We start from the raw sequence: 24992 nt of genomic DNA, 5'->3' as shown, positions 1-24992 counted from the left end.
CAACTAAACAGATGCAGACAAAAAATTAGAATAAAGCCGTAACTTGCTAATGTCACCAAAACTCTTTTTTTTTCATTTCATTACTGTGTGTGTGTGTGTGTGTGTGTGTGTGTGTGTGTGTGTGTGTGTGTGTGTGTGTGTGTGTACATATATAGACGTATACACACACTGTATTTTTATCATAATGTATGCAACAGGTCTAGCACATGTTTTACAAAGCTTACTGAGAGTATCTCATTATTCAATTCTGAGTAAAATGTACTTTTTACATGATCAAACGTTTGCCTCAAAAGTTTAAAGTTATCTTTCCCTTTAAAGCGTGTGCGTGTCCTTCTGCCTAATATTCACAAGCTATTTCATTAAAAGAATGAAACAAGTCGCAACCAGCCAAAGTCGGAATAAATGATGTTTGGACTACGTTGCTTGCCGTACTGAGCTCTGACGCTGTCAATCGTTGGACTTGTGTGCTTTCCATTCATGGTGCCTTCAGGGAAACTTCTTCCTTAATAACACTCCAAAATGGCTTTTCAGTGTCAACGAGATTGCTATATGAAAGAGGTACGAATCCGCTTCAGAACAGTTTATTACGGCTGGACTGTTGAGCTGCATGTGAAAACACCTGACGGAAAAGCAGGATTCATTCACTGCTGCAGAGGTTAGCACGTTAGCTAACAACAGTGGCAGCAATGACTGGTTACCCAATGTAACTGAGTACTCTTCAAGCAATGTGCATTTGTTCATGAAAAAATAAATACAATTTGAAAATATGTTAAAATATTTTTATTTCACGCTATATACGTCTGTCGTCGTTTAAATGCACACATTTGATAAGCTAAAACTGAATCTACACCCATTCACATGCAGCTGATCATTACTGTAAGTTTAAAGTTTTCACTTCATGTTTCTTTCCGTGTAGTTTGTTACCTCTGTGGTATCCTGCTGCCCAGCAGAGCTCAAACATGAAGTCAACGGGAAGAAAGAAACCCTGAAGGGTTTTAATGTGAAGCTACAGGACACCATTTTGTTTCCTGAAGGAGGCGGCCAGGTAAGCTGGCTTTTCAAAATAATACTCCTGTAATTCAGTTTCCACATCAAGCTAGTTCTTGTTGTCACTGGCTGCTGCTGGTATGTCTATTAGTTTCCAGGTTGCTACTTTGTGCCAGAAGTAATATTCAAGTCAAATCATTTTCATGTGTTGTGTTCCTCCAGCCAGATGATCATGGGCTGATTGGAGACGTCTCAGTTCTGAGGGTGACGCGGCAGGGGCCCGAGGCTGTACACTTTGTGAGCTCAGCTCTGGAGGAGGGTCAGCAGGTGCAGGTGAAGGTGGACTGGGAGAGAAGGTTTGACCACATGCAGCAACACTCAGGTGAGAAGCAAAGACGGTTAAGGGACTGTTGTACATGCTCAGTAATGGAGTAACTCCTTTATCAGACTGAATGCATGACTATGATCATTTCTTGCTGACTCTCAGGTCAACATTTGATCACAGCTTTGGCAGATGCACTTTTTGGATACAAGACTACATCCTGGTAAAATCACCGCTGCACAGATTCCTTCCACTGTAGCCATAAAAAACGTGTGGGATTACCACTCTTCAATTGTATTTTTATTTCTCTTTCCAGGGACCTTGGGCGCCAGAGAAGCACCATTGAACTGGACACTCCCTCTGTGAAGGCCGCCCAGCTGCAAACCTTGGAGGAAGCCGTAAACGAAAAGATCAGGGCCCACATCCCTGTGAATGTTCAGCTTCTCTCTATAGATGATCCTGCCGTAGAAAAGGTGCATATACTGCATATTTCTCTCTGATCGATCAGTGACTCACAAGTCTTAGATATGTTTCATCACGTCTTCTGTAAAATGTACTTCATCCATTAACATGAGATTTTACGTGTATAATATATGTGACATGAGTCAGTTGTGTTTGTGATAACCAGGTGAGGAGTCGAGGGCTGCCAGACGACCACGCCGGGCCCATTCGGATCATCGATATCGAGGGCGTTGATGCCAACATGTGCTGTGGAACCCACGTGTCTAACCTCAGTCACTTACAGGTTCAAGATCATACGCGCGTGCAGACACACAAGCACTTTAACTTACTTCTAAATATGTGGAAGTTTAACCCACTAAATCCATGTTACTTACACACATCATTTATTTATCATATATGTAAGATTAAGTGTACCACAGATGATTGTATTTATCTGGACTTTAGGTTATAAAGCTGCTGGGAACCGAGAAAGGAAAGAAAAACAAAACCAACCTGATCTTCCTGGCAGGAAACAGGGTGCTGATGTATGCAGAGAAAAGCTACAGCACAGAGCGATCGCTTGTGTCTCTGCTCAAGTAAGTTCAAAGCCTTTATCATCACACCATCACAAATGTGTTTTTCTCTTTTTATTAAGTTCTAAGTCGGATAAAATCCTGTGATTTTCTAATAGAACCGGACCTGATGAGCACGTGGAGGCGGTCGACAAGTTGCAGAAGTCTGCAAAGCTGCTGCAGAAAGTAAGAACATTTAATGGGTGACCTCTTTGCTAGGTGCTCACTCCTGCTGCTGGTCAGAAGAGGGCACTATTAGATTTTTAATCACATGTTCATAGACAGATTCCCTAATCAACAGAATATCTCGTGCAGACTAACCTGAGCCTGCTACGAGACATGGCTGTCCTCATTGCTCAGAATTTTAAGAACGACCCCCAGAGAGGAAGCTTCTTCAGCTTGCACAAGTAAGAGACTGTCCAGAGGCATTATACTTCTCCCTCATGTTGAATATCCCCGCAACAATGACTGAGACATCTGTAGGGAGACCCGGACAAGCATCAATATGAGTATCACAGAAATGAAAAAATGTCTCTTTCTCTTTCAACAGAAAAGAGGGGGACAACGAGTTCATGAATATCATTGCCAATGAACTCAACACTGAGGTAAGATGATTATCATGACTGCATAGATCTCAGTGTTAGCAGTTAAATATTTTTCTTAAGCTCCCTGTTGTCTGCTCTCAGGAAATTTTGGTTTTCCTGACTGTCGGAGAGGAGAAGGGACCTGGTTTGTTTGTACTGGCCGGACCCAGTGGACCAGTGGCAGAGCTGGGACCCCGGTAAGAGACACCCCCGACATTTTTAATCTACATCTTCCTTTAAAACTTTGATGTAGGTTGGCATAGTATGATTCTCCGTGCTCTGCAGGGTGTTGGAGATTCTCCAAGGGAAGGGAGCAGGAAAGAACGGACGCTTCCAGGGCAAAGCCAACAGCCTGGCCCGAAGAGGAGAGGTGGAGGCTTTACTGCAGCAGCACTGCAAACAGCTCACCTCCGGGGAAGAATAAATCCAGTAATGGCTCAATACAATACGACTTTATATGATGGGAAAACAATACATTTAGATTCATTCATAATTTTTAGCAAATATGAAATGATGCATTCAAGCACACGCAAACTGTAATTTATGTCAAAATGTAAATCATCAGGACTTCTGCACAACATGCACTGTACATATCTGAATGTTAATTGTCATGCACCTATTTTGTCGTTTGAAATCTCATCTGCTATATATTCTGAGATCAGATTTTCTTGAAAGAAATCTGTTGTAATTACTTTATATTTACACATGGAGGTGGGAAATAACTGTTGTGTTCTTAAGCACATTTCTCAGGTACCTGTACTTTACCGCTTACTCCATTTTTACACATATCTGTACTTTAAAGTCCTGACATTCATAAAGCAGGCTCATTGCTTTAGTTTTAAATAACTTAAGGGGAACAGTCACTTGTTTTTATTTCGTGTCATTGCATACTGTGTTCCCAACATCACAAGACTGATTTCAATCTGTCAGTTCAGATCACGCATGGCAGGCATAGTGAGACGAAACCATGTTAAAAAAGTGACAGAATTGTGCAGCATTTTCCGAACTCGTACAAACACAGTCCCTTAACAATCACCACTTATGAGCCAGCAGAGGTGTGTGTGTGGTGGTGGCTGTATCTGCAGAGACCCTGCAGCCCTCTGCCTGGACTTTCTTAATTATCACTCTTTCGCTGCACTCGGGACACTTTACAAACCTAAAATGTGTATTGGATGTCCTGGTAATCTTTCTGGTGCATTCATGAACAGATCGGACTTTCAACTTTAATTGTCTTTGAATCATTAATGCAGTGTTAGGTTCAGTTAGCTTTGTATAGAAATGGCCAGTAACAATGTCCTTCAGAGGAATACTTTTGAGTTTTATACTTTGAGTAACCTGTACTTACTTACTTGAGTAAAAAGTTGAATCAGTACTTGTACCAGAGTTTCTTTTTATACAGTTATGTACCTGTCCTGCTTGAGTAAAAAAAATGTGTGTACTTTTAACACCTGCCAGGCTCAAGGGTTCCCTTGGTCCGCTTTTTAATTTTCCTACTGTTAACAGCCCTTTTAAATATATTAAAACATGCAATTTTGAACCACCGATGAAACAGACACTACCATCTGTTGACTAATGTTTTAATATTTTTAATTTAAGTCATCCATGAAAATGGAATGTACAAAAGACACACACACTTGACTGTTGGGACATGAAATCTTTTTTTTAACTTCTCTTTGGCAGGATTATGTTGAGTGACCAGGAAAAAGAAGAAACCCTTGCACATTGCAATGCAATAAAACATAACAGTCCTGTAATAAATACTACCTTAGTGAAACTTAACTACTCATGATTGTTAATCCCCTCATTTACACTATAAGAAATATCAGAACACTTCACACTAATGTGCAATCATAAAACACATCAATAATTAGAGCCTCAAGAATTACTACGATATCACCAACAAATAAAAATGGTAAGTGTTGATTACAGGACTGTTGTATTGGATTGCATTAACATGTACAGTTGTAACTATTTTCTCATCACGCAGTGTTTGTGTGCACGATAAAAAAGCAATGGTTCATTAGGAATGTATTGCTCACAAATGTGTCACAGTTCAGCAGTGTAAAAAAGTGTTCAAGGTAAAATTCAACGGCATAGTGCAAAAGTGCAAGCACCCCATCCCATTTAAGTAGACCTTTATAAAATACTATAGGTAGTAAAAAAAAAAAGATATTGAGATGGTTCGGCAATTAAGTGTCTAGTTAATGTGATCCCGCAGAATCGTCCTTTTCAGTTCCTCTGCTGCTCGTCCTCCATCGTACAGTTATTTTAGTGGTTTCACGATCTTCATTGAGATGTAGTTCTGGAAAAGGCAAAAGAAAGCATTCAATTCATTCATTCATTTTGATAATCAAGCATTTGATTTTTGTTCCAGTTTCTTAAATGAACGGATTTGCTGCCTTTCTCTGAATGTTTTGGACTGTTCATTGAAGAAGATAACAAGTGGAAGGCATCTCTGCGGGCTCTGAAATTGTCAAAAGAACTTTTCACCATCTTTTGCCATTTTACAGACAAAACTACTAATCGATTCATCGTGAAAATGAAGCATAGATTACCTTAAGGTTATGCTAACTGGACCAAATTATTTTCTAATATATCCTTTAGTCTCCCTCTTGTCTGTGCTTACCGGTAGAGAGTATAGCAGGATGGCGAGGAAGAGAAGGACTATGATGAGGATGATGAGTCCGATGAAGAGGCATCTGAACCGACGCCATACAATGAACTTCATGGTCTTACACGGGTTGGTGAACCAGAAGAAGGAGGTTTCTGGCCGACTGATGGTTGATGAGAGTAAAAGTACAAAAGTGTATTTATTAGACATAACAGCCCATGTATTGATAGTAAAACCACACTTTACCTTAGTCATCCAAACCATTAATTTATTTCAATCTCATCTACAGGATATAAAATAGGGTATGTTCCACAGTGGGATCTTACTTGGGAAAGTCCAGTTTTGGGTTCATGTTGGGTTCGTCTCTGCCTTTTCCTGCAGGTCTCTCCTCTGCGTGAGCTTCACTCACAATCTCCAGAGTCATCTCCACTTTTCCCTGAAAACACAAGACGAGCAGATACAATGAGCAAGCTATGACAACTGGGCTTGGGATACTAAATATGACTGAAAATCATTTGTCGTCAAATGCAGTATCTTTTAAAATATTTTGTATCGAACAGCTGCAATGGCATCCTCTGCCTTTTATTCTGAAAAGTAAACACGCAGAGCTGTTGTGGCAGCAGAAGGAAACAAAGTCCATGGAGGACTTTGTTTCCAAGAACACCAGCTCAGCGATTTGGCAGTAATTTTGGTTTAAGTGGGACAAAAATGGAGCGCCAGGGGATTTGAATGAGGCTGCATGTCGTCTTTGCTTTAAGCCGTTTACAGGGCAGCAGCACAAATTTCCCCCTCACCTTCACCATCAGCCAGCGAAGCTCATCTGGCTAGACTCGCTGAGCGAACAAGTTATGTTAGTATCATCTATTGCTATATTTGGGCAGGACAAACTCTTAATATAACATTTTGGATATTGCTCAAGTCTGGCAACAACATGATAATGATGATCAATGGGGCAGAAATGTGTTCATAAAGCTTCTGCAGATTATGAATGCTTTATTTAGGAGCAATGGCTTTGTTCCGTCAGTCACGAGTAAGAGTCATGAAACCAGAAACCATTTTAATCAGCCTTCATTCCAACCGCAACCCCATTGTTGTTCATTCATTTCCTCAATAGTACAAGTCTGAACATGCCAGTTTACCTAAAAATGCATTCATGACTCTGTCTGCATACTTTCTATTCATACTTACACCCAGAGCTTTCTTTCCATCCTTTTCAATGGAACAGGGCCACCAGCCTCTGACTGACTGCTGGGCAAACAGAGACTTGGCTTGCTCCGTCTTGTGTGGAGCTCTGACTTCCACATCGTCCATCATTGTCAGAGAACACTTCTCAGGGGTCTTTGCAGGAGCAACCAGGTTACGTAGATCCAGCTCTAGTGTGCCTGTGATCACAGCGTTATACTGTAGTCAGGCTTTGAAATGATTGTCTCTAGGTAAATCACACACTTGAAACTACTTTTTTGTATCTCTAACTGAAGTGTCTTACCGAGGTAATCATCCAATGAGAATTTGTCGTTATCCCAAATCTGAACAATCAACTTTGGGGGAATCCTGAACTCGGTTGCATCAAGACTCCAGAAGCGCTCCTGTTGGTTAAAGAAAAGGAGTGGAAAAAAGATTATTTTTTTAAATGTCAATAACATGGGCCTTTGTAAGGCCATTGGTTGATTGGTCATGACAAGCCTCACCTTCTTGGAAACGAGGCAGAGTTGTTCGGCAGGCAGGAAGTCGAACTCGAAGATGAACCTCCAGTTGAAGTTGCCATCACCGTCCAGCGACCTGTAGTGGACATCAGTCTTCTGCTTGTCCTCCTCCATGCCTGGCATCCAGCTGGTAATGGGAACAACAGCTGTGAGTATTCAACATCATCACCAACAGGTTCCACAGTACCCTTCTACAGATAGTACAGCTGATAAGAAACAACATCATGAGGCTGGACTCAGAAAATGTGTGATTTCGATGATTTATCAGTCATACCCTTTGACGTAGATGTCACTCATCCGTTCTCCTGTGATGCTGGTCTCATCTAAGGTCACGTCTGTGGTGTTCCAGATGACGGCACGCAGGAAGTACCTGAGCATTCCAACAGGGCAGAGGTTAACTCAGTGGCATCTCATGTGACCCCGTGTTGAGGTACTGAAGCTGCACAGCACTCACCTCTTAGGCTTGCGTGGTGTGATTACAAATGGAGGTCCAGGAATGCCAATGGATTTGGGGAAAACATCCACCCACATCTGAAGGCTTCCCTAAATGAATAAAACATAGATGTTTTACAAAACAGCTGTCAGATTGGACGTGGATGTACACAGATGCAGTGTGTGTGAGCTGTGACATCTAACCTGAGACAGATTGGGCTGGAACGAGCTGTACAGGGTCCTGGTCTCCACATGTTCAGGGACAAGTCCCTGCTTTCTGAGCACATGCAGACAAAGTCGTTCGCGGGCCTCACCTAAGTGCTGATGAATTTCCTTGTTGTTCTCTGCATTTGAAAAAACATACAAACAGGGCAAATAATTGAGTCACGTCAAAATGTCAAACAGGATTCTATTATTACATTGAGAAGTGCAATTGCAGGTTTTTGACATGCTAAAGTTCGTGAGTATGGAGGACTGAAACTGCCCCCCAAAATGATAGTTTTATAAATTAATATGCCCCAAAATGCACCAAAATATATATTAAAAAAATTAGCCATTAATCAATATTAAAAAATAAGTATGTGAATAAATAAATTATAAAAATCTAAAAATCAATTATTTACATGGAAAACTATGTAGGAAAGTACATTAATAGTGTAATTAATACAAAAGAATACAAGAGGCAAATGTAATCACTTTTTAAGCTTTTTTAAGCACACATTTATACAGCTACATTTTCAATCAATGACATTACCAAACTGAGCCAGTGTGTACTGTGTGCCATTGAAGGTGAGTGATGTGCCGTTGTCTTCAGTTCTGGGTTTGGACAAGCCTTTCATACGAGCCAGGTTCTCCAGGATCTGAGACGGCTTCAGCTGGTCTCGCCACTGGTTGACACCGGATCTAAATTGCCAAGAAAGACAAACAGAAGGGTGATTAATCCTGCCTACACAGGTAAGTCATGAATATCTCTTACTTTCATCAATTAACTGCAGAGTTCCCTACATGCAGTAGGTTTGTGGCAGGCCACAGTAGGAGTTATATCGGGACAGGAAGCGGTTCTCCAGGTCAATCACTGTCTCGCCGACTTTCTCGTCACGGCTCAGGAGATCATAGTCATAGACTGAGATTTTCAGGTCCTTGTCCTGGGGCAGGAAGCACGACATCTCAAACATCCTAAACAAAACATGTGAGTGTTTGAGAAGTGAGATAGTGCACCAGATTTGACTTTGAGGATAATTTAGCCCATAATAATTTATTCTCTTCATAGTGTTTACCTTCCAAACACAGGGTTGGTGGTGTTGGGTAAGTAATGGTCCCTGTCATCGACTGTATTCCTTCCCAGTGCTATTTTGATGTACGGATCACACTGGGCAGAAGAGAGACCACAAGTTCAAACAGAAGATACAGACTGAGCCAATGAGACAAAATCTCCTGCTTTTACTCCTGGTAAGACATTAAATCATTCTCACTCTGCCATTGTTGTCTTTGGGCTGCAGGTCTATCGCTCTGACCACATAAATCCTGACCAGGCACTCCTGAGGTCCACTATCTGGCAGCTCTCTGAACTGACGGGGAGGGGGAGCAACACCTGGGTCGTCTGGCAGAGGGTACACCTTGAATGAACCCTGCAGGTACAAGAAGAAATAAGATATAATAGTTACTAATAAAATCTTTAGCAAACATTTGATAATGTCCAATCAAGTGTTCATGCTACCTTCAACTCTCCAACCACAGTGGGGTCCTCGTCCCCATTTTCGTTCTTCCCTCGCAGCAGTTTATAGGTGTTGCAGAAATCAGTCAGCCCTTTGAATTCTGGGACATTCTCCAATTCGCAGTCATACACCTGAGGATCCACAACCACATTCATGTAATCTACAGCTCAGGAGAGAGAAGCTTCCTCCCATCTATTACAAACCACAGCCAAGTAAATAAATACATTGAATTGTGTCATCTGGGAAGAAATAAACTTACTGTGAGGGTGTCATATCCTTTTTTGAGGTAAGGGCCACATCTCTCCTGGTCTCCGGTTGAAGCGTACAATTTACTCCACCAATCAACCGTCTCTTTTTCCTAAAGATCAAATTGCACAATTTTAGTCTTCATATATATACATAGTTTTCTGCATTTGGGGTAAGAATCTGAATTTCTTGTCACATTCTTGCTTCCTCTCACCTTCTCTGCAATCTTTGGAGAAAAGAAGATGACAAAAAACAGAAAAGAAGTCACAGATCTATACACGTCCAGCAGAAACACAATGCAAAAACACACATGTAGTATAGACAACAGGCTATAAAGAACGTGGAATGATGAATGGTGGTGTACAAGAGGTTGATGAGAAGACCCTGGCTGCAATTTTACGATTGATAGAAAATCTGAAAACAAGGGCGTAACAAAGTAAGGTAATGTGCATCCAGGCCCTCGGCCTGTAGGGGGCCCACTAACACCACTCGTCCTGTCACTTCTAACATGGCACCAGTGGTTTAGTGGTATCCATGCCTGCCATGAGTGGGACATAGCTTTGAATCATGTCACTTACTTTAACAATAATAATTACTGAGAAGGATAAGAACCCCTCTTTCTCTTCCAACACAGCAGTGATTATTAAGTGATGTATATTTTTAGCATGGAAACTGTGAGAGATCAGTTTAACTCTCGTTCAAAACAAGGACTTGCTCTGACTTAATTAAGAAGATTGATAGCACTCTTGTGTCTGGAGAAAATTGTCATAAGAAAGGACCCATTTTGTCAGCCCAATGAAAGTTGGAAAATCAAGTAGAGTTACAGAATTAAATCATTTTAATGCCAGTCAAATTAACCAGCTCACATGCTCTACCAGCCCCACTATGAGGAAGATCCAGGTAATTTTATACCTGGGACAATTCAATTATTGCACTCTAAAAGGTGCTAGTAGCATTTCCTGGATTTCCTGTATTTATGCTCAGCTAGCTGACTGGCTAGTGGTAGCTTCATTTTTAGCATAAAAACAGAGTGGTATCAATCTTCTGCAATTTCCCAAAATGTGTCTAACTTGTGTTGAATATCTACAACTGCGCTTCCAGTAACATCATGGCAGTTATGGTGTGACAGCAAAATCAGCTTTCATGTTAGTTAGTTAGGTGCTTAGGGGCCTTATTTGCTCCAGGGCCCCTTCATTTGTTACGCCCCTGCTGTGGAAAAAAAAAATATTAAATGTGCTCATTAAATCAGTGTCAATCTAATGAAATATAAATCAGAATAATTGTGACAACTCCCACATAGATTAGTGTCATTGCAACATCATTGAGTCCTTTTGTCAAGCTTGCTGTAGCGTGGATTAAGTGATCTCAGCCTTCCAGTGTCATTGGTGCCCAGCCTTGTGAATTAGAAAGCTACAATATGTAATCATACATACAAAGTGGGAGGAGGGGGAAGCCATTTTGTTGACAGCAGCTGACATGCTGTACATGAACTGTAAGTCAGAGTGATACAGTTTGTCAAATTTGACAATAGAGTCAAATTCTGCACTTCTTAGTCACAGGAGGGGCTTGAAAGAGACAAGGGATTAAAAATTATTAGGAATTATTAGGAATCATTTTGTGATGGAGTTTACCTGAGCCTCCAGCAGTGGTCTTCTTTCCTCCATGTTAATGGAGACGTGTTTGGAGGGAGAAGCCGCCATCAGTGCCACTGTAATCAGTGTGAGGACGACATTAGGATTTTTTGTCTCTGAGTTAGGTGTATCAGAATGTTTTTCCTTTTGCCCTCTTACTTTTGGAGGACATGGCTCCCTCTGCAGTGACGACATATGGGTCACATCTGAACTCCTCCAGAGTTGTGATGGTGCATTGACCCACCACAGGCTTCCTGCCAAACGGACGGTGGTCGATCACCTTCAGCACAATAGGAGGCGTGTACATCTCATCCTTTGGAAGGAGCTGGACCGAGGACAGAGAGGAAATATCAGACACAGGCACAGCAGTATTGTGAATTTACAGTATTCTATAAAAGCTGTAAGACTCTGCTCTCCCATTACCACTTTGATGAAGAGGACGGAGCTGGGGAAGTTTGGGCTCTTCTTCATGTTCTTAATGACGGCTGACTCCAACCTCTGCCCGCCACACTCCACCACCAGGCTGGGTGACGACACTGAGGCCAGCTGGTACGGCTTCATGTTCCTCAGGCCCCATGCTAGAATCTGGATATACACACAGAGAGGAGGGATTTAGAGACATACTGTGTGTCAGTTCAGAGGGACAGTGTCTAAAGGTTGTGTGTTACCTCCACAGCGGTGAGCTGCACCACAGGCCGAATGCCCTGGGGAACCATGTAGAGGTTCTCTGCTCTCTTTGGGGGAACCAGAGGAAGATCTGACTCGCCAGTCTACAGAGGAGGGAAATTATGAATTATACTCACCTTTATGGTTTTTGCAGTAACATCAAATTTGATCACACTTGAGGACCAGCTGAATGAGTTTGTATTTAGGTAAACGCCTTGTAATGCGAAACTAGCTCGTCCTCCAAACCTTGTCTTTCAGGATGAGCTCAGCAGCCACCAGTGCCTCCCCCGCCTTGTGACCTTTCTGAATAATGGGGTGCCACAGCAGTTTGGGTATCTGATCCATGCCTGGATTCAACTTCACGATTGGTGCACAGACACTGCGGCCAAGCATTTCATCCTTCCCCTGGGGACAAGATTAACATGTCACGGTTACATTTTTTGTGCCTTAAACTGATATCTTCATTTGAGGCAAGTAAACCTGAATGTAATAGTATAACTTTTCCTCGGACAAAGGAGGTTATTTTTTAACCATTACATTTCAAACATTTGGTGGACATTAAGATAAGAAAGAAGAAAACAAAAAAAGGCAAAAGCATAACATAATCTTCGCAGATAGTTCATGCTACTCTTACTTCAGTAGATATCTCTGCATCACAATATGTCGACATAACATCAAAACTGTTTCCTCATACTGCACCTCCATGTGACATATACAAGTCATTTCATCATTTGCTATAGCAACTATCTGCAATAATCCTCAGATGTATTAGAATGATACGCACGGGTGAAAAATTTAAAGGAAAAACCTAAAAAGATGTGAATCAATTGAACATATACTTGAAAATGAGGAGAGTTCAAGGAACTTTTTTTTTCTTTGAATGTTCACCCATCTGTACTTCATTAGACTGCATATTAGTTGTGCAAACACCCTCCATTTATAACTGCTCAAACTCACCACTTGGTCATTGTCATAGAACTCCAGGATAACATCAGGGGGCTGCTGAGCGATGTTCTGAGGGTCTCCATAAATCTGCACATCGTTGAAAATCAGAGTTTGGTCCCAGGTCGGGTTCAGTGTGGATTGCAGCTTCTCTGTTCTCTTACTAAGATGCAGGAAGGAGACGTGTGCATACGGATCTGTGAATGAAATTAAAATCCATCAGCAGTCTTGACATTTGAATCATTTAATTATGTTTCTGACCAGCAGGTAGATTCCTACCAGAAAAGCTGTCTTTGTCCATCGATGCCAAGTTTCGTGCCTGATAGACGTAAACGCGCAGATGGTACATATGTGACCCTGTGGAGCAAAGGAAAATATTCAGTGGGATATATTTATGTATAAATGTTTGATGTATAAATGTGTATGATCATTTAATTTGTGCCATAATAATGCATAACTCACTGTCAAAGGTGCAGGACACGGTGGGCGTGTTGGCGCCAAACAGCTTGGTGGCATCAGCCTTGGAGCCTTTCTCTTTCACGTCAGTATCAACACCCTGCATCGTAAAGCAAAGAGCACAACTCAGAGCTTTTCGTGAGTCACACACTGACAACTAAAAACACACCACGGCTTTGCAGATGTGTTTAATAGATGAGTCAATATTTGAATATATCAGTTAGCTCAGATCCGGCTCATGGTTTCATGCCAGCCCTTCCTTTCCTATTAATTATGAACAGCTCCTACTAATACTGTGGTCTTACTGTCTCTATGTCTTTGTGTAACCAGATCCTGTGACAATATACTGGGATAAAAAAATGCAGAGCTGGGTGGATGGGTGATATTCTCAGATAAATCTGTGAATTTGCAAGCTTAAATTGGACATTTAAGGAAAAAAACCTCAGATATTCTGAGATTAAAAAGGTAAATTTACAAGAAAAAAATGAGATTTCAATGGGAACTTTACCGATTTTCAACCAGCAATATAATTTGGTAATATATGCAAATAAAAATGTAAATGTAACCTTCTCCATATTTTGCCTGTATCCCGAACCCCCGATTCATTTGCCAGCAAAAGTCCAATGACTTTAGATGATGTCAAACTTGTCATCTGCCTGCCATCTGAAATGGCCTGTAACCTGCACAACAGTTATCAGCTCGTCCAAGTCAGTTTGCTGTTTTCTTCTGAATAAGCCTGACTCACAGGAATGTTTCTTCTTCTTGTAAATGTACTACTTGAATCTCAGAGAATAGCCAAGTTTTTTTTTGTAACATTAGTTACTCACCAGCGCTCCCTCCAGTTGGAAGATGGCCGACGCTCCAAGCCGGTCCTCTGGGGCCATCTTCCGCCTCCAGCGCCTTCGACGGAACGTGTCTGATGAACGCTCCTTCCTGTGGAACTTCCAGCCAATCAGGGAAGAGAATTCCCAGCCCTCGGGGTCGCCTCTGTCCCGCCTCTGTGAGCAACAATTGAAATCAGAGTAATACAGTAAATAGTAATGCAAGATTATATACTGGTATAAGATTAAAACTGGTGTCAAAATATTTCTCTCTCTTGATCAGAAGTGTGTTTGACAAATTCATCTTCCTGACAAAAAAAAAACATTGTATGTGTGCTACAGTATAAACAGTAGTGTAGCCTTATTGTCCTCTGCTGACCTCTGCAGCAGCTCCTGCAGAACCTGCAGCTCTCTTGCGAGGTCGGACCAGCCTCCTCCTGCGGTGGACATGGTACACCTTCTCTGCAGGGACCCACGACCGAGGCTTGTCATCCGGGGGGATGGTGACTCCGTACTCCCAGCCTGAAGAATGCACACACAGACACAGAAAGATGCACACAAACACAGTTTTATTTCTGTGTGGATGCAACAGCGTATGGTTTAGATCTCGCCATATGAGTTTCATTTGTTATTATTATGAGCTAGCACGAGTGAGTCAGAGTCCTGTAAATAAGAAACATCTGACACCATTTTGTCCTTTCCTTCTTGAATAACTACTTTTGCCTAAGACTGCTTGAAAAACAGATTTTAGATGGTGAGACTGACAACTGCACCTTGATCATCCACAGCTCTGTTGTCATCCACAGTCCACTCGTCCTCCCACGTCCAACCTGGAGGACAATCAAACTCTCCGGGGTTACGGCTCTTCTCTCCATTCTGTGCAACACAAAACCTCAGTTAGGCATAAGCACAAGTTCTTTTTTTCATTTGATGATTTTCATCATGTGTTTTGGCCTACTCATACATGACAATAGATTATTCCTCCATCATACGCATCAGGAGAAAAGCAGAGAGGAGAAAATAATGGAAAACAACTGGCATCAAAGTCAAGACAAAGTGTAAGCTTGGGTAACGTTCATCTACGTTTTTTGGAAGGAATAATGGGATGTGTGTTTATTTATTTTTTTGTGTGTGATGTTTGAAGTCGCCCTGCACATCATTTGCATGTCAAAGCGCCATTTTTCCTCACCACATCAGTAAAGGGCTCGGAGGCGGCCTTCCACTCCCCACCAGGGAAGCGAGTCTCGTTTTGGAACACCTCGTCCATGAACTCGGTGTGACCGGCATCTGCCTCCGTTAACAGACTGAAACACAAAGACAAAGACATGATCCACCTGCGTGTGAGACAAGAAAATACACTACTACTACCTCCACCACTACCACAACAATGCTGCAAAAATAAAAAAATCCAGACAATATTTGTCTCATTTGTGGTAAAAAAAAAAAAAAAAAAATCTCAGTACACTTACTATATGTAAGACACGACCACCTTTAAAGTAACAAGTCAGGGACTTTTCAATTGTTCCATTTCCTTTATTTTAACTCATTACAAGCATTTTTTTCACTGCGATGTTTGAAATTTGGTGCCCTCTAGTGGTTGCATGAAAAACACCCTGGCACACCAGGGCACGCCACAGCTTTTGTCAAATAATGTTGGTGCAGAGAGAGAGAGGAAAAAGTTTGCTTGTTTTCACAGTCACTGTTTACATGTTGGGAGTATCCCAACTGTTGGCCATACTCTAGAAGAAGTTTATTCAAATGAAACTGTGTTCTCCAATTGATGCTCACTGTATTTGTTATATATTGTAATGGTTCACTTACAACATGCATAGAAGGTCATGAATTAAAGGAAAAACAAACAAAGATGTTGTCCTCTCATGTCATGTATAAAAAATGTGTTGTTTCTCCACCTTTATTCACCTTTTTCCATTATTTTCTCACCTGTCTGTACATAGCAGACAAACAGTAGTACTGATAAGGCTGCTGTGGAAAACTCAACATTGTGCATGTACATTTGGAGTCAGAATCAGATAACAAAAGTAAGAGTAAATAACTTTTAGCTCACTGGTACAGCCTGGTACTTTGTCATTAAATCATAAGAGGAATGTAAACAGCAGAGAGGAGACATTTCCTCTGCAGCCCACAGAAATATGTGTGTACAGTGGAAGATTTTAGAGGAGGATGGCCATCTACAATCACACTCACGCTTTCTCTGGGTCAATGAACCAGTCATCTTCCCACTCCCATCCTCTCGGTGGCAGGAAGTATTCTTGCTTCAGCTTCAGTTTGCCTGTTACATCTGAGAATTTGTGGCGCCCCACCAGCCCCGTGGTCCCCCACTTCCCAAACACCTGGGCCTGGTTCTCATACTGGGATGTAACAGGAGAACATGTTTAGTTTTAGGTGCTGACTGGACTGTTGGGCTCTGAATAATCTTCAGAAAATCTCACAGAGATACATGTATATATTTTTTTTAATTGTTATACCATCTCAGCAAACACGCTGAAGGTTCCCTCGGAGAAGGAGTTGAACTTCTTCTCATGTGCAGACAGACCCAGCCACATGTTGACCCTAACCTGAACCGGCACCTTCAGGCCCTTATTCTTGTCCATGGGGTACTGAGAGGAAACGAAAAACAAAAACACCCACATGAGTCATGATTTCAGAGAAATAATCTCTTAACTACCTTTTAGCCCGATTATAATGGATGTGTACCTGTAAAAGGATTGTCTGTGTCTTGCCACAGTGTTGTCCGCAGGCCTGCTCACTGTAGGTGGAGAAGAGGACCTGGTGAGCAGGGATACGGGCGTAGGCCACCCTCTTCTCACCTCGCAGCATCCAGATGATCACGTCAGGCATGCTGTTCTGGGGCTGGACACAGTGACAGTAAAAACATGCAAACAAATGCAGGATTATGGATGTTCTGATGTGAAATCTTGTTGCATAATTTCCCCAGTTTTGTAAAAACTGAAACTGGTTTTGCCTGAGGTAGTGTGAATAATCTAAGCTCTAGCGAACACTTCTGAACTCCTATCCCAGAGCCGTATCAGTTCAGAGAGTTCTGTTCGTACCTCCTCAGCCAGCACTTTAAGTTTGTCCGCCCAGGACTCGATGTCGGACAGAGTGTCACGGATCTCTCTGGCCTCTTCTCTCATACGTCTGGCCCCGTCCCTGATCGTGGTCAAAGCGCTGTCTCGCAACTTCTTGATCTGGATGTCCAGAGATGTCAGGTTGGAGCGTCCCTCCAGCTCCGGTGTTGGGTAACTGCAGGAGAGCAGAGACGAACATGGGACTCAATAGGTACTATAGGTATGATTGTAAAGTAATTGTCATGTTTTAATTGCTTTGTATTACCAACAGATTGTGACATAACTGAAACTAGAATTACCACCAGAACATTTGCTAAATATTATGTTGTCACAGATATTAGTGGGCTAAGCTTGCCAAATGAGGCTGCTTCACATCCTACATTACCTATGATACCAACTTATTTATTCCAACTCTGTTGATTTAAGCTAACAATACGTGATATAACGGAACAAAGCAAAGGTGAATAACTAATGATTGCTTTCTACTAGCCAAGAGTGATACATACTCCACATAACAGGTTACCTTTAATTACTTTCAGTCAAAACATCACACAAACAAAGACTATATTGACTACTCACCCGATACACTCTTTTGTGTTTACTACCCATTTTTTGTTTTTGGTCAGACTACTTTAAAACTCATTTTCCTTGTTTTTTTTCCAACTCTGATTTTTTCATTAACTTAAAAAAGGCCCAGACAGCAAAAATCATCTTCTTGTAATCTTTAGAAACACCACATCCTTTATTTACCTTTCTAGGTCTTCGATCAGCTGGTTGAGCAACTTCAGCCACACCTCTACCAGTTGGTTGTCGGAGACTTTCCCCTGGATGGCGGTTTTAAATGCCCCCAGGTTGGATTGCTGCAACAACAACACAATAAGGGGTGAGGATTACATTCCCACTTTGAACTTCTAGGACTGATTTTCACATTGGCACAAGTACGCACACGTAACCCAACATTAGTGCAACACTGTGTGCTTTAATGGCTGCAAACCAACAGGCCATAAATCATAAACTCTGATTGTTATTAAAGTTTTTTGTGGATTACAGAGGATTGTGCAGTATTACCAGGCGGTGACTAATGTAGAGGATGATGTTGACAGTGTCCAAGCGGTGGCTGATGTCCTCCCAGAATGAAATCACCACAACCACTGGCTTAGTGTCCGCCCAGGGCAGGTAATAGTAGTGATTACCTAGGAAGATTATGCACAAATTAAGAACCCTCTTGATAAGAACGCAGTTTTTTTTTTTAGTGTGAACAGAGCAGATAGCAGCTTCCTCACTCACCATCAAACACAGCACAGCTATACTGAGTGGTGGAGGCCAGCGGTTTGCAGGTGGTGTCCAACTTGTTGCCGTAGTTGCCGATGCTGACCTCAAACTGGATGGGCTCTCCTGGTTCCTGTATCATGGTGGCGCTGTGGAAGACTGCACACAGACAGTACTTCCTCCTCCTCTGGTACTTCTAATGTAGGGATGAAAAGAGAAGAGTGAATCTTTTTAAAATGAGACATTTTATGCAAATGTTCAGGTTCATAATCTTATTTTAGGTGAGTACTGGAAAAAGGTTCACATGCTTGCGGGCTCAAAAAACACATCCATTTTCTCATGCTGCAGCTCTGTATTCCCCTTCTGTCTGAAATGTTCTGTTTTAGATCCTGTCTCTTTAAGGCCCCTCCTCCAGTCTGCTCTGATTGGTCAGCGCACACATGCCTGACTCAGCACCACTAACAATAACAGAGCAGCTGCATTAAATTTGTTATTTATGCATTCAATGTATTATTGCCAAACCAGGTGCTAGGCATAAATTATGCAAGTATTAAACCACACTGCTGTCCTACGGAACAGGTATCAAACAGAGGGCACTTGTCATAAACAATAGTCATACCTGTGCCACCAGGATGTCATCACTGTGGATACTGTCTACTGCTTTATCCGCTTTCCCCTCGAGCTTAGTGGACAGCTCGACCATGATCCTGCCTCTGTACGCAACGCCCTCTCCCTGCAAAACATTATATGAAATGTAAGAAACCACTAAAGGGAAGGAAAAAAAGATGGATAACTATTGTATCAAGTCTTCATCACAACCTTGCCATAGTTGAGATCCTCATAGGGGTCTGGCAGGCCACTGAACTCTCTGGGACTCCCGTACAGGTTGACATAGCAAGGACCGAAGACAGGCAGGAAACCAACTTCTGCCTGTCCTGTGTTAGCTGTGGAGACATGGAGGCGGACTTAACCTCTTTGTGATTCGACTCCAGCTAAGCTAAGCAAAGCTTTAAAGGGGCATTATGCAGTTTGAGAAGAAACTCAAACTCAGACTTAATATTAATATAATAATATTTACATATCAATGAGGTAATACTACAAAATAAGTCATATTCATATTTTCCATAACCACCAAATAAAACCAGTATGAGGTTTTCTTATCCTTTAAGGTCATGAAAACAAACTTTGTTGATTTAGTTTTTCCTTTCTCTTGTGATTAAAATTTCTTCCACAAACTACATAGTGCACCTTTAATGTTAGTATGTTGGTGTGGCTTTTATTGAAGCGGTGGTGATGGGCAGACTCAAACAGTGAATGCTGGGTGAAGCAAGGGGGCAGACACTACAACGACAAAAACTGTTAAACATTTAATCCTACTGCTGATGTCAAAACAAAGCACAACACAGCTTTACTAGCAATGTGCACACAGAATGAGACTCATTTAGCCAATAGGCGTGCATGACATGCTTTAGGCGTAACATCTCATGCAACACGGGGCGAAAAAATAAGCACAGTTGAACCTTCGAATGACGGTTCCCCAATTCCTGCATGTTCCTCTATTCCAGGAGAAAAAAGGAAATTTTAAGTACCATTTACAAGTTAATATTAACAGACAAATGAGAGTAACAATGGTTTTCAACTGTAAAATGTTATCTGGTTCACACAGTGGTACAATGATTAATTTCTTAAATGCCAAGACTAAAAAAGGTATGAACTACTATACTTGGGTTTTCACTGAATAAGTTTTGATACCTTCTATCTCTCCACCAGAAGAGGCAATCTTGGCAAGGTTGAGGTACATGGTGCCAATAGCATCATTTCCTGTCAAACGATCCCTGCAATCACACGCACATCACCTTTAGCATACACACACAGCACTGACTTATGTTTAACTGTTAAATACCATGCAAATCTCATGACGTAGGAGAACTGTTATGCTCTACTTAATGGAGGAAGTACACAGACTCCCTTTCAACAATGCATCTACTGGCCTCTTGGATCTGAACTGTGTTTTCACCACCTTCTGGGGCACGCACAGTTTTTCTAACCTTGTGCTTATTTCCCCCTCAGCTTTCCTGGACTCTTCGTTCACTCAGAAACACACAATAACGAAAATTGGCAGAGAGACGGTGCCAACAGGATCCCAGGGCATATTACTGAGGGGAAGGGAGGGGCCTGCATAGCACTTAGTCATAGGCTGCTACAGTATTCTCATGTGGTTGGTGATGGTGTGGAAACACATACACACACTTACACAGCACAGCTGACCACACTGCACAAATATTGCAAAAACTCTCTCAACCCTGGATAACTCTTAGTATCAAAGAATGCTGCCTCTACTCAGATACAGACTAAAATCTCTTATAAAAAGGTACATTGTGCAGTTTTCTTTAAAACAAAAGTTATGTTTACATTTAGTGTTTCTAACCAAAAACTTGCTCAGTACATTTCCTTCCTCATAAAACACAGCCAATGTAATATTTAAAAACCTCCGTCCCTTGTTTACATTGGCGTTTCCTTGCCAGTTGTCTTCTTCAGTTCCTTTATTTGGGCATTGCTATGCTTCCTTGGGCATTACTGCCGCCAACTGTCAATCAGTGGAATAACACAAACCAGTAGCAACGTGTATATCACTAGCCATTTGCATATGCATTCTTGAGCATTTCACTACAATATGCAATACAAACAGGGAGCCACACATAAAAACTATGCTCCACACTCCACCTTTCGTTATAATTGCAATCTTGTTTGACTTACCAGTCAAAGACCGTCAGTTTGACACGCTCACACATAGATGGGAACTACAGCAAATACAAAAAAGGTTAACATATTTTTAAGCTTAATTCATGATGTCCATTACTTTCTCACCAGAATGCATCTTTCCATCATTATGACCTCTTACCTTGACTTGGAGGTTCAGTACTTGGTTCCACTCTGGGTTTGCATTCTTCTCAATGATCTGAGTACACAGCTGGAGAGAGAGAGCAGTCGCATCAGCATTTCGTCTATTACACAACAAATGTCACATCAACTTGAGCTATAAAGATGTCAATGATAAGGAACCTTTTTGCCGGCGAAGTGAGCTTCTAAGAAGGGATCCACCAAGTTCTTCTTGTTTTCATTGCCTCCAAAAATTTCCTTCATCGTCTGGACGAATGCATCATCCACTGATATAAAAACAAGCATGAAGATTTAATCAAATCAAATCATTTATCTTACAGTTTAGTAACACATTCTTCTTGCTTTTACTAGTTGTGGCAGCCACGGAATGAGAATTACTATCAACATGGAGTTTTCAGTGTATGAAATGTTTATTTGTTACAAATAAAACTCATCTTACTCTGAGGAATGTCCTCAGCTCGGAACACCTTCAGTGACAGGGTGGCCCATCGCAGAGTCACACCAGCTGGCAGCAGCAGATTGCTCTCTATGTCATCCTGATCGTCATTTGACTCCCTTTTCTCCACCTACAGTATGTGAGAGGGAAGAACAGAAAACAGTCCATAAGTGTGCTTGAGGGGTGTAGCCATCATATTTACATTAGGAAAGAGGAAGCAACCGGCGCCAGTGAAAGTGATCTGAGCTGTGAGTCGTACCGGGGGCTCGTCTCCGGTCCCCACTATGAAGAGGCTGACTTTGAGGTAGCCTTTAGCCCCGGAGCTGGAGTCATCAGGGTCGTTCAACAGGAGCCATTTCCTCATGACACAGTGGGCTGCAACAAGACATACATTAATGTATATATACACACATTAATGATACACACAAAAAGCTTCAAATCAAATTGAATCAACTTTTAAAAATCAATTTTAGAAATAAAAAAAAGGTAAATGTATATGCCTTTTACACCACTTTACATTTTAATTATTTGCTGAAAGACCCTAATTGTTGATCGACACCATATCAATATGAGTAGTCATGTGACCTACCATTAATGAGAAAAAATATTGATTATGTTACTTTAACAATACTTTTTTTTTTTTCAAGTTAACAACATTTAAAGGCACATGTTCCGAACAAAATCACGTATATGAACTGTGATGACACCTGCCCTTCCCTGCCAATCTGTCCACTCTATGGTGGGTGGGGCAGAGAGTCATTTCTCAGAACACCTGGACCCAGTGTTCCCAGTCTGTAGCTAAAAGTCTCTTTCTGTCCTTCCCTGCGGGTGCCCATTTGGTTAGGTTGTATTTTTAGTTCCTGTTCAGTTCTTCCCTTTACATTGAATGCATCTGACAACACTTCAGTCACACACCATCTCCACTCTCACGCACACCCTACACTTCTAATCCCACTGACCACCATCCTCCATGTGTTTTTTTTGCACTTTTGTCAAGTTATTATTCTGGTGAATAAATGACTTTGTTAAACTTTTGTGCCTTTCCCACTTTGACCAAACACTATAATAATCCTGTCACATTCTGACATCCACAATCCCAACAACAGCATCCTCTGAGCAAATGCAAATGACACCCAAATCTGTGGTTTGTGACAGGCTCACCTGGTTCATCGTAGACATAACCAACATCGAGCTGTGAGAGAACAAAAAAAAAACAGATCAGCCAGTCTCACATTAAGCCACAAAACACACTTTTTTACTTATCAACAACTGTGTCCACACTACCTTGAACTCCCCCATGAGACTGTCAGCCCTCAGTGAGTAGGAATTATACACCTGCAGAAGAGCGGAACAACTCACAGTTAATATATCTATATATATATAGACAAAAGATGCAACTTTAAAATGGACATATGTGTACTGACCCGGAAGCTGATGTGCTTATCAAACAGATCAGATGGGAGCATGTGGACGTTGTAGAAGAACATCTGCAAAAATACAGAAAAAATGTATATACCCATCACAAGCTTGTAGTTTTGGGTGGCTTAGCTCTGAAGTCAAATTCAAAGAGCCACTAAAACAAAAAGGAATTTTTATTCCGTGTCGAATCTGTGTAAGAGTCAAGTGAGAGTACCTCATCAAAGAAGGGGTTGTTTCCTCTCTTGATCCGTGTCCTGTGGGTCTCTTCACACACACTGACCTTCACCACTGGTTTGATGTTGTTGCCTGACAACTGACGGGCCTCAATTATCCGGACACGAATCTGAAGAAACATATTATCACAGAATGAGGATGAAGGCATACAATCTATGACAGTATGAGAACATGTGATTCTGACCTAGATGACCTCAGTTTGTTTAGATATACTGATGATTATAGAAACATAACTTGAGAAATCACTCAGACATGAATCCCAAAACTATCATTTAAATTTGATGGTCATATTCATAAATCTTTAGGTAGACAATATATATATATTTTTAAATATCTACAGAGCTCAAAGATAGTTGCAGAATAAAAGTATCTCTTTTCTTTAAAAATAGTATTGTCTAGTAAGAATCTGTGTTTTGATAGTTGCTGTTTGTGAAGAAAGAAAAGATTGTAAAAATGTTTTCTACAGTAGGCCCATGTGCCCAGTAAACTGTAACACTAACTAACCTAACCACCTTACTCTCACATTGCTAACATTAGCTGAATTACTCTAAATACCACATTAAAGTCACTACCCTACATATAGTGGCTTTACGTTCATGGTTGCAAGCTTAACAAGAACTGGTTCCATTCTTGATCTGTGAAATAAATATTCTGATTAGCGCTGAACTTGTTGATCTTAGTTGATAATTGTGTAGCTCTTCAGCAAAAACACTATCAAACTCACCTGGAAGTCCTGAGGTTTATTGACGAGTCGGTGGCGATTCTGTGCCCTGGCCACCCGCTGGCGGAGATTAGCATTCTGACCGGGGGCCGAGGGGACGCCTGCAGCGCCACTTTGGCCCCCATCTGGTAGAGTTTCATCACCCTCCTCACCACCACCACCACCACCACCCCCTCCTCAAGAGAAAAACAAAATGATGAGAGATCAACCACCTGACAAGACTCGAGTCAATCTTTACTGCATTGAAATGCATAATTATGAACATACCAGCATCCATTGTAGCATCTCCTGCTTGAGGGTCGTTGAGATTAGGTACAGCATTAGGGGGAGGATCATAGCCAATCACAAGGTTGATTGTAGCCTGGAAGGACATGGATGATCAGTAGGATCAGGGCTAGGGTTTCTTTTATTAAGAAAGGTGTTCTTCCTTATTATTTTTGATCCTCAAAGACAGGAACTTACTCCAATATTCTGTCCACTTTCATTGACCAGAGGAACATTTCTGGACGGTAGTGATCTCACTTGACCAGAGGAAAGCTCTCTCAAAGAGATTTTGGTGGCACCGAGGAATCTGAACATAAAACAAAACAGAAGTATAACCAAAATAGATTTAAAGTACAACGTGTGACTGCTTGGTGACAATTGTGCCCTGATATCCTGATTTAATAGGGCTAAAACCCAGGCAGCCATTGTATTTCAAACCACACAGAGGTGCAATGCCATATGTGTGCTCAGTGAAGTCACATTAACAAAAGGGGCATATAGCAGGTCGCCACCCAGAGCTAACAAACCCT

The 24992-nt window shown here is 41.5% G+C and overlaps 2 protein-coding genes across 9 annotated transcripts in view; one reads left to right on the top strand and one right to left on the bottom strand.

Moving 5' to 3' along the window:
* Window positions 1-402: 402 nt before the first annotated feature.
* Window positions 403-4278, top strand: aarsd1 (alanyl-tRNA synthetase domain containing 1). The gene is made up of 12 exons (XM_037080434.1): window positions 403-558; window positions 917-1045; window positions 1210-1369; window positions 1475-1532; window positions 1626-1782; window positions 1938-2054; window positions 2216-2346; window positions 2442-2508; window positions 2638-2729; window positions 2873-2927; window positions 3009-3103; window positions 3192-4278. Exons 1-12 carry the CDS (start codon window positions 520-522, stop codon window positions 3328-3330), a joined length of 1239 nt encoding a protein of 412 aa, XP_036936329.1. The 5' UTR covers window positions 403-519; the 3' UTR covers window positions 3331-4278.
* Window positions 4279-4476: 198 nt separating this feature from the next.
* The window catches only part of LOC119009310 (myoferlin-like), a 27987-nt gene continuing 7471 nt past the window's right edge, over window positions 4477-24992 (bottom strand). For 2 of the 8 annotated variants that reach the window (XM_037080416.1, XM_037080418.1), the window contains exons 4-55: window positions 24661-24769; window positions 24466-24559; window positions 24202-24374; window positions 23458-23586; window positions 23249-23311; window positions 23109-23159; window positions 22986-23016; window positions 22084-22199; window positions 21828-21954; window positions 21551-21654; window positions 21390-21458; window positions 21245-21288; window positions 20240-20322; window positions 20008-20043; window positions 19307-19431; window positions 19107-19220; window positions 18506-18683; window positions 18287-18411; window positions 17969-18078; window positions 17201-17393; window positions 16845-17000; window positions 16616-16747; window positions 16335-16498; window positions 15319-15433; window positions 14903-15005; window positions 14509-14651; window positions 14136-14306; window positions 13315-13408; window positions 13132-13209; window positions 12868-13049; window positions 12157-12315; window positions 11913-12014; window positions 11668-11829; window positions 11404-11569; window positions 11245-11321; window positions 11047-11103; window positions 9828-9839; window positions 9627-9725; window positions 9370-9498; window positions 9125-9280; window positions 8930-9021; window positions 8658-8828; window positions 8407-8555; window positions 7857-7996; window positions 7675-7763; window positions 7495-7590; window positions 7206-7347; window positions 7004-7103; window positions 6706-6899; window positions 5844-5953; window positions 5533-5680; window positions 4477-5208 (exon numbers count right to left, since the gene is read on the bottom strand). In XM_037080416.1, the coding sequence (XP_036936311.1) occupies window positions 5170-5208; window positions 5533-5680; window positions 5844-5953; window positions 6706-6899; window positions 7004-7103; window positions 7206-7347; window positions 7495-7590; window positions 7675-7763; window positions 7857-7996; window positions 8407-8555; window positions 8658-8828; window positions 8930-9021; window positions 9125-9280; window positions 9370-9498; window positions 9627-9725; window positions 9828-9839; window positions 11047-11103; window positions 11245-11321; window positions 11404-11569; window positions 11668-11829; window positions 11913-12014; window positions 12157-12315; window positions 12868-13049; window positions 13132-13209; window positions 13315-13408; window positions 14136-14306; window positions 14509-14651; window positions 14903-15005; window positions 15319-15433; window positions 16335-16498; window positions 16616-16747; window positions 16845-17000; window positions 17201-17393; window positions 17969-18078; window positions 18287-18411; window positions 18506-18683; window positions 19107-19220; window positions 19307-19431; window positions 20008-20043; window positions 20240-20322; window positions 21245-21288; window positions 21390-21458; window positions 21551-21654; window positions 21828-21954; window positions 22084-22199; window positions 22986-23016; window positions 23109-23159; window positions 23249-23311; window positions 23458-23586; window positions 24202-24374; window positions 24466-24559; window positions 24661-24769 (6001 nt within the window). In that variant the 3' untranslated portion in view covers window positions 4477-5169. The remainder of the gene's footprint in view (window positions 5209-5532; window positions 5681-5843; window positions 5954-6705; window positions 6900-7003; window positions 7104-7205; window positions 7348-7494; window positions 7591-7674; window positions 7764-7856; window positions 7997-8406; window positions 8556-8657; window positions 8829-8929; window positions 9022-9124; window positions 9281-9369; window positions 9499-9626; window positions 9726-9827; window positions 9840-11046; window positions 11104-11244; window positions 11322-11403; window positions 11570-11667; window positions 11830-11912; window positions 12015-12156; window positions 12316-12867; window positions 13050-13131; window positions 13210-13314; window positions 13409-14135; window positions 14307-14508; window positions 14652-14902; window positions 15006-15318; window positions 15434-16334; window positions 16499-16615; window positions 16748-16844; window positions 17001-17200; window positions 17394-17968; window positions 18079-18286; window positions 18412-18505; window positions 18684-19106; window positions 19221-19306; window positions 19432-20007; window positions 20044-20239; window positions 20323-21244; window positions 21289-21389; window positions 21459-21550; window positions 21655-21827; window positions 21955-22083; window positions 22200-22985; window positions 23017-23108; window positions 23160-23248; window positions 23312-23457; window positions 23587-24201; window positions 24375-24465; window positions 24560-24660; window positions 24770-24992) is intronic. The other 6 variants (XM_037080417.1, XM_037080421.1, XM_037080419.1 and 3 more) reach the window with 6 other exon arrangements.

The sequence above is a fragment of the Acanthopagrus latus genome, chromosome 20, assembly GCF_904848185.1.
Source record: "Acanthopagrus latus isolate v.2019 chromosome 20, fAcaLat1.1, whole genome shotgun sequence".
NCBI classification, from domain to species: Eukaryota; Metazoa; Chordata; class Actinopteri; order Spariformes; family Sparidae; genus Acanthopagrus; species Acanthopagrus latus.
The sequence above is the reverse complement of the archived record's forward strand: the minus strand, read 5'-3'. Positions and strand labels throughout refer to the sequence as shown.